General features: G+C 37.3%; 2 protein-coding genes across 2 annotated transcripts in view; one reads left to right on the forward strand and one right to left on the reverse strand.

Moving 5' to 3' along the window:
* Window positions 1-4,542: 4,542 nt before the first annotated feature.
* LOC131428897 (uncharacterized) lies at window positions 4,543-7,131 on the reverse strand. The gene has a single exon (XM_058592957.1). The coding sequence runs from the start codon at window positions 7,129-7,131 to the stop codon at window positions 4,543-4,545; it is 2,589 nt and encodes an 862-aa protein (XP_058448940.1).
* Window positions 7,132-11,314: 4,183 nt separating this feature from the next.
* LOC131433123 (putative fatty acyl-CoA reductase CG8306) overlaps window positions 11,315-17,619 on the forward strand; it is a 374,751-nt gene continuing 368,446 nt past the window's right edge. The window contains exon 1 of the mRNA XM_058599945.1: window positions 11,315-11,377. Within this exon, the coding sequence (XP_058455928.1) occupies window positions 11,330-11,377 (48 nt within the window). The 5' untranslated portion in view covers window positions 11,315-11,329. The remainder of the gene's footprint in view (window positions 11,378-17,619) is intronic.

Genomic DNA, 17,619 nt, shown 5'->3' on the forward strand with positions numbered 1-17,619 from the left:
TGGGTCTTATATACTAATTCCTAGTCTAGAAAATCTGGACCTCTCGCAGAGATCCTTCTAAAAAATGTTGCACGCGCATGCTCGTTATTTCAAGTATTCTTGCGCGTGCGTCGCTATCGACCAGCACGTGCTTGCGCTACTATCTCTTTTTCTTTCACGTGCCCAGCTGATCACTGAGCCGCATGCGCAGCTGATGGCTGGCAATGTCTAACTCACTTGCAGCGCGGCAGCTATTAATCTATAGGATCGTTACGCCGTAACATCCCGGCCTCCGTAAATTGATATAATTTACAAAATATTGAAAACAAGCAACGATTTTCCTATTTCTGGTAATGTTACATAATAATAATTCATTCGTAAATTCATATAATTTACAAAATATTGAAAACAAGCAACGATTTTCCTATTTCTGGTAATGTTACATAATAATAATTCACACATAATTTTCAATTTATAATTCATAACTTCACTCATAATAATCAATAAAAACTATTGCAATGTTAACACTGTTGAAATATTAGGATAAAGTTGTCCTCTAACTAAAGTGCTGGTGACGGTGATCTATCATTTGATGATTCTCTGTCGTTTGGTGCTGTAGCTGTAGTTTTGGCCGCTCGTAGGTTTGTAATCGTATTCCGATGTGTTAAGAATGATGTCAGGGAGTCCCAAAAGGCAGCTAGTAATTGCCATGCAAGACCATAAATGTCATATAAAATTCTTCCATGCATTACCGTGTTTACGATAAATTTGATGGCTCGTCCGATTGCATACAATCCAATGATAGTTGACGTAAAATTTCCTATCCAGTTTGACCATGATTTTATTTTGCTCCAGTATCGATTATACGCGTTGTCAATTATCTTCTTTGATATCAAAGCGTCGAAATGAAATCCTTGTCTGTTATATAGTTCTCAACCATGGTTATTTTTGAGTTGAAATACGTGAATATGTCGCGGTTCTTAGCACTATCAGGCTTTCGATGAAATGGTAATTTAAATTCTGACGCTTCCAAAATAAATATTCTTGGATGGTCGGTTCTCTATCCATTAAAACCGCAGATTTTCGATGTGCCTTTGGTTCTTATTGAAAATAGATGTGTATCTGATATAGATGTGTATACTGCTTGCTGAATTTGTTGGGTTTGGCTTCCATCCAAGTTCATGGTTTTGTTTACAAATCGTTCGTATAATACTTCGAACTCTGAATCTTCACATCGTTGATTGAGGCTAATATCCCAAGTTGTGTAACCATCCTCTGAATCATTTTCCGTGTGAATACGGACAGATTACACCATGTCGTAATATGATTTGGTCATTTTCATTGTCAACTGCAGCGAGATAGTTGTATAATGAAATCTCGTATTCATAGTAAACTAATGCGCTGGTCCATGTATACTCAGGAGTTCTATAAACGCCTCCATTGCAATTACTTCCGGAAACATGGCCCACTATCAATGTTTCCCCTCTGGTTGTGCTGTTTCTCCTAATTTCTCGAATTCTACTGTTATGGGTTAATGTTACCGCCCCTATCAGGTGAGTGTTCCTACATTCTTCTGCTGTAAATTCCTTCACGATGTATGAATAGCCTCTTTCGTAATCTGATGTGTGAGAATGCATCCCACAGTGTCTTATGGATCGTTTTATGTTCACCTTGCACTGATAAACCATAACAAATCCTTTGGTACTGCGTTGAAGTACTTGAATCGGTACTTCAGTGATAGTTGAATTTTTGATTGACGGAAGACATGATGAAACGTCCATTAATGAGTAGCTTGTCATATTGACTTCCGGGTTTGCACAGTCGTAAGCTATCAATCCTTGCATTGTTTCCCCAAAAGCTGATGCCAGAAAATATGAAAACATTAACACGGTTGCGCACCAGAAAGGTGGTCTAACCAGGCTTTTTTTCTTAAGATGGCCGTTTTTTTGTTTCATAGCTTTGTCTGTCATACCCTTGACGGCATCTATATAAATTTTTTGGCGTTTTTCTCACGATGCGAAATTAATTGCAGCCTTTTCCATTATCGACGAGTCTGATCCATCTATCAAGATCTTTCCTGGTTCCTGTATTGGTTCGATGGCGTGGGGATCAAATTGTCTTATCTTTTCAAATTTTCTTTTGTTGGTTTCAAGCAGTATTTCTTGGTGATAATTCATAATAACTGTGCTGGTTTCATTATTCTGTACTTCTTTGTCTCTACGTACATCTAAAATGGCTACATTTACTGCTGGTCTTTTATATATTCCCTTTACGGTTTGTATTATAACTGAACGTACTTGACCGTCTGCTGCTACATGAGTTTCAATCACTCTGCCCTTCAGCCATTTTCCATGGGGAATGTTATCATCGGTGATTACTACGATGTCATTTACCTTAATCGGTACTATTTTTCCTGTCCATTTGTTCCTTTTTAACAACGTTGGGATGGACTCCTTTTTCCACTTATTCCAAAAGTGTCGAGAGTACTGTTGTACCATTTTCCATTGTTTTGTTGTCAACTCCTGTTGAGCTGGGTCAAATGGTGGAACGTATTCGCCTGCACGACCGATTAGGAAGTGGAAAGGTGTCAATACTTCATCATCTATTCCATCGATGGCGATATCCGTGAGAGGTCTGGAATTAAGCATAAATTCAGCCTGTATTAAGGCAGAGCGTAAGGTTTCCACTTGAGGTCGTCGTTCGCCACATGTATTTAAAACTTCGTAGATGCAATTTTTAATTATTCGTATTAATCTTTCCCAAACACCTCCAAAGTGTGGCGCTGAAGGTGGATTGAATGACCACCCAATTTTCAATTTTGCAGCTTCCTTTTTATCCATTGTGATATTTATTTCCTTCAATAAAGAATGCATTTCCTTCTCTGCTCCGACAAAATTTGTTCCATTATCGCTGTACAAGTGTTTAATTTTTCCGCGTCTATGCTGGAAGTTTCTTAGACATACTAAGAAAGCATCCGTATCTAGTTTTTCTGCTAACTCAATATGAGAGGCTCGAGTTGATGAACATGTGAAAATTACTCCCCACCTTTTTTCGATTGATCGTTTTACTGCTACTTCAAATGGTCCGAAGTAGTCTACTCCAGTGTGTGTGAAAGGACGTGCATAGATGTCTAACCGCCCCTTTGGTAGGTTGGCCATCTGAAGTGGTGTCGGTTTTGCCCTTATGTTTTTACATTTTTGGCAGTTGATTTTAATTCTCTTTAGCATAGCTCTACCAAACTGTATAAAATATTTTTGGTGAATGGCTGCTACTACTGTATTATCTGCTTGATGCAGATATTTTTCGTGGTACATTTTTATAATTAACCGGGTCACATGATGCTTTGGTGGTAGTACTATCGGGCGTCTAGTATAGATTGGGAAAAAGTTTGCTTGTCAAGTCGTCCGTTTGCTCTCATTACTCCATACTCGTCTAAATAGGGATTTAGACTTGTCAATTTGCTGGGCTTATTTAGAACTCCGTATCTTGAGAGTTCTTCCATTCCACTGGTAAATACATCCCATTGCGCCTTTCGTATGATGGCGCTATCTGCCACTTGTCGATCTTTTAGGGAAACATTTCTCACAAATCCCTTTCTGTCTCTTGTCCAATCCGCAAATTTTTTAAGTATGCAGGTGTGGTAAAGAAGGGCTTCCCAATTTGAATATCGATTTTCTGACTTTCAGGTAGCTTCAGAAATTCAGGGCCACTTATCCAAATTTAAATATATGGACTAAGCTTTGTGCCTGCGTCCGCAGGGTTCATCTTTGTTGGAACGTGACGCCATTGGTCCATGGAGGTGATCTCCAAAATTTCTCCAACTCTGTTTGCCACAAATGTGTTATATTTTCTATGGTCAGAATTTATTCATGATAATACGACTTGTGAATCACACCACATTAAACTTCTGGTCGGCTTTATGCGCAATTCCTTGAGTATTGTTTCCATTAGTCTGGTACCCAACAACGCTGCTTGCAGCTCCAATTTTGGTATCGATAGTTTCCGTATTGGAACAACTCGTGCCTTTCCAGCTATCAGCCTAACACATGTTGTTTGCCCGAAATCATCTATTCCTCGAATATAACTGGCCGCAGCATATGCGTTTTCTGATGCGTCAACAAATGTGTGTAATTCAATTTGCTTAGTTTGTTTGTTGATGATCCATCTAGGAATTTTCAATTTTTCAGCTCCCTCCATTAATTGCAACCACTGCTTCCATCTGTCTTCGAGATGACGAGGTATTTCCTCGTCCCATTCAGTTAGTTCCTTATGTAGCTCTTGCATGATCATTTTTCCATGGATCGTCAAATGTGATATTAGCCCCATTGGGTCGTAAATACTCATGATGAAAGATAATATTTCTCTCATCGTTGGTTTCCTCGTTGTGTTTGTTACCTCTGTTTTCCATTTATTGAAGTTTATCTTGTAGCTGAAGAAATCAAACAGAGTATTCCAATAAAGTCCAAGTATTTTTTCAATTTGGGAATCCTTGTCCTCCAACACCTTAATCCTTGCTTTTTGGATCCTGTCTTTTGGTAAGGATGTCAATAACGTCTTGTTATTTCAAACAAAGTTTCTAATGAAGAATCCTGCATTATTATGTATTTCCATAATATCCTTTACTGTCTTATTGGCCTCATCTACAGTGTAGAAGCTGTCTACGTAGTCGTCGACGTAATGTTGCTTCACTATAGCTTCAACTGCCTTTGGTTTTTCCTTTTTGAACAGCTCAGCATTGTGATTTTTAACTATTTGAGCGCACGCTGGCGAACAAGTGGATCCGAATATCATCACTTGCATAACATACACATCAGGTTGTCGTTTTCCATCGAAATTCCGCCATAGGAAGCATTGTTTTCTTTGATCAACCTTATTTATACCCACTTGACTAAACATTTTCTTAATATCTCCAGCTACAGCGACTGGGCCCTCTCTAAATCTTATTATAACTCCAAATGACGAGGTGGTTGCATCCGGTCCGGATAATAGTGCTGAGTTAAGTGAAACACCTTTCACTTTGGCTGCGGCATCAAAAACTAAGCGAGGTTTCGGTGGATTTTTGTTTTTATTGATGACGATGAACTGAGGCAAGTAAAACATATCGCCAGACCACTCAGAAATCTCTTCAAGTGTTTCATTCTTCTGAACCTTTTGCTCCAGTGCGATTAACCTTTTTAGTGCCATGTTGTAGCTGTCCGGAAATTTAAAATTTTCCTCTGTCCAAAGTAGCCCAATTTCATATCGTTTGTCGGTGTACTTAAGTGTTTTATCGATAATTTCTCTGGCTCTAGTAAGCTGTTTTGATTCCAATGGGTTTGCCGAAATCTTTACACCAAAATCTTCAATAGAAAAATACCTTTTCATCATATCTCTCATTAGCCGGTCTTCCTCCTGAATTATCATCAAATGTTTACCGGTTACTGATCCAGATATAGCTCCAAATATCATCCACCCGAGTTTGGTTTTTATAGTCATTAGTTTTTCATGCCCTCCTGTTCTTTTATCCAGTGGAAGTAACAAATGAATATAATTTAATCCGATCAGAACCTTTGGCCTTGCGTAACAATAACTGGAGATTGGCAATCCATTTAAATGTTTATATTTTGCGGCCAACAGCTCATAATCTATCGACTGCAAAGGTAAATTTATGTCCTTGACGGTTCTTACATCCTTCAAGGCGTACTTCGTAGTGGTTTTGCCACTTATTTGCAGATTAACTCTTTTGCTTTCTGTTTCTTCTCTTGAAAAATTTTGAGTCCACTTCAATTTTAAAGGGTCGACCTTACCCTTTAGTTGTAGTTCCTCTGCTACTTGCTCATCAAGTAAAGTAAGTGATGAACCTGGATCTAAAAAGGCAAACGTCAGGGTCTTGCGATTCCCGTTCCACAATGTTACCGGAATGGTCTGATGAAAAACACTTGTCCGTTTAGTCTGATTCACATTATATGTGTCTTCTCCAGCCACCGGGTCCTCGACCTTTTTAGGTTTTATCTGTACTCCGGTTTTGTGCAGCAATCTGTTGTGGTTTCCTTTACATCCATTTTCGTTGCACTTACTTTTGGTCCAACAATCTATGGCTCTATGTTTGCTACTTGCCAAACATTTCATGCATAACTTATTTTTTGTTACAACTACCCACCGTCTTTCTAGGTTCATTGCCCTAAATTTCTTACACTGTACCAGCTTGTGTGACTCCTTGCAGGCTGGGCAAGATGGTCGTTTTTGATCGTGTAGGTTTATTCTGTCTCTTTTTTCATTATTTTGGGACATTGAGGTCATTAACCTACAAGTGCGTGCGTGAGGTTTCAACCATTCACTTAGTTCTATCAGCGTGGACGCTATATTATTTAGTTGTAGCTTCTCTGCCCATTTTATTTGTAGGTTGAAGGGTAATTTATTTACCGTTTCCTCCACTAATCTCATATACCGCAGGTAATCTTCTCTGTCCAGGACAATCATGTTACTGATCAAATTTTCTAACGCGTCAGCAATTTCGGCTACGGAGTTTTTATTTTCTTTTCTTATTTTTGTCAGCTCATGCAACAATTCTTTGTAGACCGTCTCAGGTCTACCGAAATTCTGTTCCAATCTATCTATGATTTTAGGAACATTCTCAGGATCCATCATCAGTGGCTGCACACATTTTGCAGCATATCCTCCTAGCACTACCTGTAGTCTATTCAAGTTTTCCAACGGTGAAAACCTGCCCTCTTTCGAGGTATCTGCATATATCTTTCTAAAGGTAGGCCATTCTCGTGGTGATCCATTAAATTTAGGAAGCTGTATTAAAGCTTGACGCTTTAAATATACAGTCCAATCATCATTAACTTGCCGACTTGTACCGGCAGTGTTATTTTCATTGAGACTTCTTAGTGCTTCTAGCATTTCGCCGAATACTGCCTCCATTTTGGATTCCTTTTGACTGGAGTCTCTTTTGACCTTCATGGCCTTCTCCAATGAATGGATTTGTTCTTCTGTGGCAGCACATTTGATACAAATCCATCGCTCTCCTTTGGTTGGTAATCTTCCCAACTCTGCGCATCCGTGACGGAACCATCGGTCACATTCGTCACATGCGACCATGTCCTGCTTGTCATCTGGTTCTGTGCACAGACGACAATGTCCATTCTTATTTTTCACGAAATGAGACATTTTACTTATATGTCGTGAAGCCTTCCGCACCGTTTATAATTCACTTATCGAAACTCTCTTTGGAGTTTACATTTCGATGCCGTCCGCACCGTTCTTCAGAATCACTTTATTAGCTTACTCGATCTTAATGGTGCCGAGCACACCAAACTTTTCCAACTCTTTCTTGATGGTGCGAGCACACCAGATCTTTACGCTCGATCTCAAAGGCGCCGAGCACACCGATATTTATTCCAAGAGAGGTCAATCTCCGCTCTTTGGAGCCACCAATGTTTTCGTGTGAAGGAAACGAAAACGAGATTCAGAACTTGTGTTCAGGAACCTTGATTTCTTTCGAGCGTACAAGCTCTCAGCTGGGAAATAACGTCTTAAAAACCGCAGGCTAGTTGCTTTTGCGTAATGAGAGCCTATGCTTCTGTGGTGGAATAGTTTTTGATCAGCTGAAAGCAGTCTTTTTAGCACTAAGCACAACCTTAAATCTCGGAAAAGACTAGTTGTCTCTTCTGTGCGGAGACCTATGCTTCTAAATCGGAGGATTACCGATTGTGTTAGCGAAAAGACTTTTGACAAGGAGATGAGAAATTTCGGCCTCAAACATCTATTCGATTTGACTTTCCGAAAACTTCTGATTTTATGTACAAATTTTGGGTCTTATATACTAATTCCTAGTCTAGAAAATCTGGACCTCTCGCAGAGATCCTTCTAAAAAATGCTGCACGCGCATGCTCGTTATTTCAAGTATTCTTGCGCGTGCGTCGCTATCGACCAGCACGTGCTTGCGCTACTATCTCTTTTTCGCACATGCGCAGCTGATGGCTGGCAATGTCTAACTCACTTGCAGTTCGGCAGCTATTAATCTGTAGGATCGTTGCGCCGTAACAATGCCTTTCTTATATTATTTATATTTTCAAAAATATTACCAGAAGATTTTGTGAAGATTTGTTTTTCAATCTTGAATAAAATAAAAAACTTTCTTCACGTTTGTACTAACATAATCTTTTCAAATTTTAAACAGTTATGTCAAGTTGATAAAATTTTTTCTTCATTTTTCATCGTCGCACTAAATAATTAAACACATTTTATCCTATAGCTCCGGAACCGGAAATCGGACCCGGGTGAAATTTTACAGCAACCTATGAGACTTTAGGAACTTTTATTTGAGCCTGTTTGTGGAAATCGATCAAATCATCTCTGAAAAAATTGAGTGAGTCTCGTTTTAAGAGCACTTATATAGAAAAGCATCGTTATCATGACTCTGTGATAACACTAACAAGTAGGTACAAATTGAATACACGAATTAGAAAAGGATTAGAAATTTACATATTTTTCACCTGAAAAATATAGAGTTTAATTTGGCTACGCTATACGAAATTGAACAAAGTACGCTGCGAACGGGGCAAAGCCGCACGTACCGTCGCGTACTAGTTGTGCATCGTCATTTTTGACACTCATCGCCCTATAATTTTGGAATCGGAAGTCGGATCAGGATGAAATTGCACAGTATATTTAAGGACAATGAGAGCATTAGTTCGAATTTTGATTCGTGAAAATCGGTTCAACCGTTCCTGAGAAATCGAAGCGAGTTCCGTTTTTGCAGATTTTCTTCACTATTATCGGTGCATTCGGAAGCGGAAACCAGGGACTAGTAGTCCCAAAGTAGTTTTATATATTGACTAACTAGCTAGATCTGCCATCTAGATGAAGGTAGCAGTAAGTTTTATAAAAATGTGCAAATCGTTTTGCCATCGCTTGTGTAAAAATACTCATGAAATTGAAAATTTTCACTAATCGCGCTGTGATACCAGAACCGGAAGTCGGATCTGGATCAACTTTTTGGGAAGTCGGATCTGGATCAACTTTTTAAAGAATTTCAAAGCCTTTTATTTGCATATTAGATTGTAAAGGTTAAGAAATTTCCGAGAAAATTGATTGCGCATTTTTTCATAAATTTGCTCACATTTCTTTGTAAATCCGAAACTGGAAGTCGGATTCAAATGATATTCAGGAATTGTATGAGGCCATAATACCTTTTATTTGAATCAAAGTTTGTGAAAATCGGTTCTGCCATCTCTCAGAAACGCGTGTGACTTGTTTTTTTCCTTTTTTGGTGCATATCACCCTGTAATTCTGGAACCGGAAGTCGGATCGAAGCGAAACTCAGGAACTTTGTATGGATCCTTAAGATCTTTCATTTGAATATAAGTTTTAGAAAATCGGTTGAGCCATCTCTGAGAAAAATGAGTGACATTATTTGTCAAATACACACATACATTGTACATACATACCTACATACATACATACATACATACATACATACATACACACACATACACACACATACACACGGATAGACATTTTGTGATCTCGACGAACTGAGTCGAATGGTATATGACACTCGGCCCTCCGGGCCTCGGTTGTAAAGACGGTTCTAGGCCGTATGAAAATTGGAATATTCTTATGGCATCTTAAGACCTTTCATTTGAATCTTAATTTGTGTGAGTGAGTGACAATATTTTCACATTTTTTGTGCATATCACCCTGTAGTTTAGGAACCGGAAGTCGGATCCGAATGAAATTCAGGAACTTTGAGGCCTTTGACTTGAATCTAAGTTTGTGTAATTTTGTTTGGTCATCTCTGAGTGACAATATTTGTCACACACACACATACATACACCACACACACATACCGACACATATAGACATTCGCTCAGCTCGTCGAGCTGAGTCGAATGGCATATGATATTCGACCCTCCGTTTAAACGTCAGTTTATGCAGTGGTTGTATAGGCTTTTTATATGAGAAAAGCAAAAAAAAATCCACAAAATCGTTTTGAAAGGTCGAAAAGTAAAGTTGCGTGAGTTTGCTGACATCGCACATATATCAATAAAACGTGTTGGCGTTATATGGCATTAGCATTTGACTATTGGCATTTTCGTTTTTAATTTGCACTACACCGGTGCAGTGCTACACTGAGGCATGAATAAACGAACAAAAATGACGAAAACATAAACAGTAACCATTGACTACAATAAACGATTCCATTGCACAGAGCTACAACAAACTTTTGATGAGTGCTACACCAGTGATATCGGTGCAGAAAAAGTGTAGCACTGGTGTAGTGTAATTGGTAAAAACGAACGGTTTAGGTGCAGCTTTCGCTACACTGGTGTAGTGCAATTTAAAAACGAAAACGACATATGAGTGCAATTCAAAAACGAAAACGACATGTAAGCTCTGCTCAAAGTGAGTGCCGCGTTTGCTCACTGTTGACCAAAAACGAGAGCGTGTTGCTGATGGCAAAAATACATAATTTCGAATTATTCCCACATCCACCGTATTCCAAAGATTTGCTTCCCAGCGACTACTGGCTGTTCGCAGTCCTGAAAAAATTGCTCACCGGCAAGAAATTTTGCACAAATGAAGAGGTTATCGCTGAAACAAAGGATTATTTTGGGGCAAAAGATAAACTGTTCTACAAAATTGGTATTGAAATATTAGAGCGGCGCTGGAATTATTGCGTTGCTCTTAATGGAGAATACGTTGATGAATAAAGTTCATTTCAAACTAAAAAAAAATCGTGTTCTCTTTGTTAGGCTCGGGACTATTCAGCCCATGTGTTAGTGACGAAAAGCTCCAAAACCTGTTTTAATCCGCAATGGTGTAAAGATGCCTTTTTCATTTTGTCCTGTATATTACAACAGAAATTTCCCGAAATACCAGAATTTAAAAAAGTTTAGAAATAGTTTTGAAGATTTCTGTTGCATAATACTGCTACATTAATATACTATGTTTGAATTTAAGCTAGTGAAAATATATTCAATCATGTGTGAGAAAGTGAAGTGAGCTACATTTTATTACATTTAATTAACACTATTGTTGGTACTTCCACAACCAAAAGCTGGATATCGGCATAGTGATATTCGGTTCATTCAACCATACACTGACTTACCAATTTATTTACGATTCTCTATGAATATTTGAAATTTGGAAAAAAAAATGTGCTAGTAGTCGGACTTGAATAAAAATCAGCAGATCTTTTAGGGGATTATTAATGGTTGGTTTATTTGGTTACAGACTCCCATGATCGGCAAACTAGAGAAATTAACTAGCAAAAATAAAGAGCTGGCTTATGGAAAAAAAATCTTGAAACTGCCATTTTTACACTAGGCACCCTATCTCCGGAAGCAGGAATTTAAGCCGAATGAAAATTGGAAGTTTGTGGAAATCGGTGCAGTCATCTCCGAGAAAAGTGAGTGACATTATTTTCACATTTTTGGTGCATAACACCCAGTAATTCCGAAACCGGAAGTTGGATCTACACGAAATTCCGGAACTTTATGTGAGACCACCTTTTATTTGACTCTAAGTTTGTGAAAATCGGTTTAGCCACCTCCGAGAAAAGTGAGTGACATTTTGTCGTGAATACGACTTACTTTACTATGGGGTGCCTTTACAAAATTTACCCTCAGAGAGTGATAAGTTTTTGATCGTGAATATCTCTTGTTGTATCTAACGAATCAACTTAATTTTTGCTACTTGCCATCGGGAATATGATCACAATTTTATGATAAAATATTCAGTCGTGTGACATAATCTCAAATAATTCAAAATTAAACTTTTCTGAAATGTTTGGTATAAACGAGTATCAAAGAGGATAATTCATAAGGCGCGTTTGCCTTTCTCGTATTTTTAAAGCTCATAGCTCAGTGATATGTGAAAGGATTTATATAATCTAACTACCAATAGAATTAAAAAAAATAATAATCGACATTCAAATTCTGTATGCGGCTATTTTTATAGCCGTTAGGACCGCCAATTAGTGAAAAAGCTACAAACAACGAAATCGCGTAGAAAGAAACCTCTCAACAAAAAATAGGATCAATTTGGATTCTATTGCCACTGCGAGTAGATGTATTTTGTGTCGTTTGCAAAGCTAGTTTCGCTTTCGACAAGAGCGATTACGTCACAGCTGCCAGTCATTTGCATTGGTGAAAAACAGCGGTAGAGAGCATTACATAAAATCAGCTGTTCTAATGGCTCTAAAAGTTTTCTAAAGAACTATTAGGATTTGTTATACGCAAATCGAAGGTACATATCCTCAGTTAAGTGCAAATCTAGAAGAGTTTGCTTAGATTTGTGCACTTTTCGCTGTGTGAAATTCACAGTAATCGAGATCAAGTGATGCCTTCTCTGTAATTGATATTCGGAAGTGTTAAGAAACATGTCAGTTGTTTTCGTATTCACGATATCCAGTTATGTCTCTGACATTACCCATCGCCTTTTTTCACATTTTTAATGCATTATTTCCACATTTTTAATGCATATCATAATGTAACTCCGGTCTCGGAACTTGGATCCAAATGAAATATAGAAACATTGTATGGGGCCACGAGACCTTTCATTTGAATTTAAGTTTGTGAAAATCGGCCCAACCATCTCTAAGAAAAGTGAGTGACATTTTTTGTCGTGAATACGACTTACTTTACTATGGGGCGCCTTTTCAAAATTTACCCTCTGAGAGAGTGATAAGTTTTTGATCGTGAATATCTCCTGTTATATCTAACGAATCAACATAATTCTTGCTACATGCCATCGGAAATATGATCACAATTTTATGATAAAACTTTCAGTTGTGTGACATATTCTTAAATAGTTCACAATTAAACTTTTCTGAAATGTTTGGTATAAACGAGTATCAAAGAAGATAATTCATAAGGCGCGTTTGCCTTTCTCGTAATTTGAAAGCTCATAGCTCAGTGATCTGTAGAAGGATTTAATAATCTAACTACCAATAGAATCGAAAATCTTCAACTTGAACGTGTATTACAACAACATTGAAGTTTTTCAATAGTACACTATTGAAAAACCTGTTTGATTTAACCCATGACAGCACCAGCCAATCAGAACGCGAGATGTCTGTATCTAAACAAGAGCATCCATATAAAAGTTGAATGGTTCATTTTTCCTACCATTTGCTGAGCAACTCTTCCCGAAACAAGACACACGACAGCAACATCGAGGACCTGTCGTCTCATTGTTTCCCGATATGAATGCACGAGACACCGTCAGCACAATGACACCGAAAAAGGCAGCCAAAAAGTCCAGCAAGGCCCATTGCCGAAACAAGACACACACGAGAACCATCTCAGATCTCAATATTTCCTACCAAAAGATTCATCAAGATGGGAGTTAAAATAATTTGCACCGTCACTAACACATTCAATTACGAACGGCAATGCGAAAGCGAAAGTGATGATTTTGAACACATCTTTATACTAGTATACAAATATGCCGTGCGAAACAGAGTTGCCACAGATCAATATGTATGGCCAGCTGCAGATGGCGAGGGATGATTTTCGTTTTCGTTGTCATGGGCAGCGTTACCGGCCAATTCCAACACTTCAGCAACCAAGTACTCCATCACTGCCGCCAGATAGACCGATGCACCAGCACTGACACGCTCGGCGTAGTTCCCCTTCCGAGGCAAACGATGGATTCTGCCGCCAACTGGGCACTTCAGACCAGCACGGTTTAAGCGGGACTTTGCCTTGCCCTTAACTGTTCCTCCTGTGTGCGTGTTTCTGCGTAAAAATTCCACAATACGCAGTTAACAGCTCGACGACCAATTCAGTACTGGCTGCCGCTCTGCTAACTCTCTCTTTTATATCGTTTCACTGTTTCCCGTTCTGCGTATAGGAAAGGAATTCTAACAAAGGGGACGTCCGTCCACCGCTACCACTAGCACGTATAAAAGGAAATGTGATGTGAGAAATAGCGTCATTTAGGTTAAAGCAGCTACTCTGTACGTACGAGACACCGTCAGAACGATGGCTCCGAAAACAGGTAGAAAAGCAGATTTGTACCATTACTAACACATTCAATTACGAACGGCAATGCGAAAGCGAATGTTGAACACATCTTTATACTAGTATGGGGTCGTGTGAAAATATGCCTTGCGAAACAGGGTTGCCATATATACAGATTAATCTGTATTATTATTATTATTATTATTATTATTATTATTATTATTATTATTATTATTATTATTATTATTATTATTATTATTATCATTATTATTATTATTATTAGAATCACTCTTGCATACCGAAGATCGTAGATACATTTCAGACCAGGCCATTGCAATTGTCTCGTACTGAAATTTCGAGAAGAATCAGATATCTTCGAACTTCATAGCTTCAATAAAAATAAACTACAAATTTGTTGTACCTAGCTTCCTATATTAGCAAATTAAAAAGGAATTGTTTCAAGTTTGGAATATATAGTTGTAGAATAGTAGCTGTTTAATGTAACTAATCTGTACTTTAATGTAGGTGTATCACTTCAAATTCTATTAGTGAAAAAGAGGAAAGCTTGCACAATTCATACAATCAATCAACTAACTGATATTCGGAAAAGTGATGGGAGCGTGTCAGTTTTTTCGTGGTGCATATCACACTGTAGTTCCTGAACCGGGATTCGGATCCAAATGAAGTTCAGGAACCTTGTAGGGGGCCATGAGACATTTTATTTGAATCTAGGTTTGTGAAAATCGGCTCAACCATCTACGAGAAAAGTGAGTGACTTTTTTTCACGTTTTTAAGGCATTATTTTCACATTTTTTGTGCATATAACCCTGTAATTCCTAAACTGGAAGTTGAATCCAAATGAAATTGTGAAACTTTGTATGAAATCACGAGACCTTTAATTTGAATTTAAGTTTATGAAAATCGATTCTGCCATCTCAGAGAAAAGTGAGTGACATTATTTACACGATTTTGGTGCATATCACTCTGTAGTTCCGGAACCGGAAGTCGGATCCAAATGAAATTCAGGAACTTCGTATGGCGTCATGAGACCTTTCATTAGAATTTTTTGAATTTAAGTTTGAAATTCAGGAACTTTGTATGGCGTCATGAGACCTTTCATTCGAATTTTTTGAATTTAAGTTTGTGATTTTTAGGAGCTTACGTGTCTTCGAAGGAATCTCACAAGATTATATTACGCTTCTTTTGAAAGTGGCACCTTAATTTTTGTTAAGGGGGTAGTACCAATTTCGAGCAAAAATATTTTTTTTGACAAAAAAAAACTTTTTTTTCTATCTCATTTTGAAGAAAAAAATATTTTAAGTATTTTGGCTGAAGATATAAATAATGTAAACAAATTATTTTTCGAGAAATATTCACTTTATTTTTAAAACAGTTGTTTTAGATTCATCTACGATTTACCTCTATTAGTTATGTATCTACCACAAAGCGTGCGCATAAACAAGCTCATGCTTGCACGCCCAACTTAAGCAAATTGTTGTCATTTTTATTTTGTTTACGTTTTGACAATTACCAATATTAGAAAAAATCTAAGTGGAACGCGATGCTATTTTTTAGGCCTTTTCAAAATTAGTTTTAAATATCGAAAATCCGAAAAATTATCAAAAATTCAACACATATCAAAAACCTGTTTTAATCCACCTAGTGGTGTAATGATGCCTTTCTCATATCAATCATACTATCACATATAAAACTGTGGTATTCTTAAAAATAATTTTCTTCGATTCTTAAAAGAATAACCGAAATCGGTTTGTTTGACCGTCTATTGATAAAAACTATCAATTGGAGAAGACTTGAGGTCGACTTAGAAAACTTTTACGGGTTTTCGTCCTTTTCAGCGATGGTATAAAACTTTTAACACACTTTACCCTATATTTTCGGATCCGGAAGTCGGATGGTTCACTCAATCTGTTAAAGAAGGATAGATACACATTTGGAAGAACGAACAAAAGCTCATGTACACATTTCTTCTCATTTATAACTCGCTCTTCAAGAGCCGAAGAATCGTTCAGCTCGTAGCATGTTTCCACCTTACCAGCAGAGATGTCAGGTTATTTTTTCAAAAATCTGCGATCAAGCCAAAAACCTGTCTGTGTAAAATCTGTGCACGTCTCTCCGTTTCCATAATAGCTGATTGGAATCATTTTAGTAAGCACAAAACAGGTCTCACTATTTCCTACCGCTCTGTAATTTTTGGTGCTAAACTGTGATCAATTTCAAAAATCTGTGATCAATTTTAGAATCTGTGTAAATCTGTGACCATTTTCAGAAATCCGTGATAATCTATGCCATTTTTCAAATCTGTGCAAAAGCTTGATAATCTGTGAAACACAGATTAATCTGTAAACCTGGCATCCCTGCTTACCAGTGCGGTGAACTGGCGAGCTGCGGTTGTTTTCAAAAGAGCTGTGAGCTATCAGCTTACTTTAAAGATTCGATTCACTGAAATAGCTCAGGAGCGAATTAGACATCTCTACGCACACTGCAAAAGTCAGTTACAGAAATAGCAAACGCGTGACGCCCTCCGTTTCTTAACCATTCGGGGTTTCAGCATGGCCATAGTGAAAATGAGTCAGACGAATAGTATTCAGGATATTCTCAATGGAAAATAAATTGGATTAGGACAAAATATTTTCCTATAAGTATTGTAAAAGTTTGTTGCATTAAGTTGCATGTTTCGTTTCTATACAAGGTATCCTTGGTAAAAATAGTTAAAATGATGTATAAACCTTCCAGAATAGAATAAACCTATGCATTACCTTCTACAAAATTATGGGATTTTATATTTTCTACAATTATTCCAAACAAAGTATGTATAAAAAAATAACTTGAAACAAATTATGATCAGAAAACTAGTTTTAAGGTGGTTGTCATAATTCAATAACTAAAACTAACTTTGAAAAGGCCTAAAAAAAAGTTCCATCGAGTTCCACTTAGATTTTTTTATATTTTTGGGCATATCTTTTCCTTTAAATTTTGTAAAAATCAGCTGCATAAAGTTGCATATTTCGCTTTGGTGTGAGGTTTTATCATAGGTTAAAAAAGGTAAAATGTTGTATAACTTTGCCAGAAAACATCAAACCTATTCACTACCTTCAACAAAAAATATGGGATTTTTTATTATCTTCAATTATTCCAAACAAAGTATGCATAAAAAATAACTCGAAACAAGTTATGAATAAAAAACTGATTTTAAGGTTGCCATAAAAACGCTTTGTATATCCGAAACGGTGCGACCTAGACTTTTGGCATATTTGACAGAGTAAATTATTTTCAATAATTCTAAAACTTTGTTGAAGAAAATTTCTATCTCTTCAGAAAAAATAGTTATGGTTATATATTTTGTCAAAGTAGGCCATGAACAATTAGGGATAGAATCAAATTACGCGGTATATATTTGTAAATAATTTCTTAAAGCAACTATATACTATAAAAGAACTGTTTGGCAGCTACTGATATATGTCCACGTTTTTATTGATTCGAACCACTGTGTGTCGCTTCAATACCACCGGCACCAGCAGTGACTGGATCATCATGGTCACGCTATAGAAACAATTGATGCGAAGGACCAACTCACTTATCTGCTCAATAAATCATACCGATGAAGTAATGTTTTTTTTTGTATTTCAATTTCTTATTCTCAATTATTTCTATTTCTCACTATCCT

The sequence above is a fragment of the Malaya genurostris genome, chromosome 2 (genome assembly GCF_030247185.1).
Source record: "Malaya genurostris strain Urasoe2022 chromosome 2, Malgen_1.1, whole genome shotgun sequence".
Classification (NCBI taxonomy): domain Eukaryota; kingdom Metazoa; phylum Arthropoda; class Insecta; order Diptera; family Culicidae; genus Malaya; species Malaya genurostris.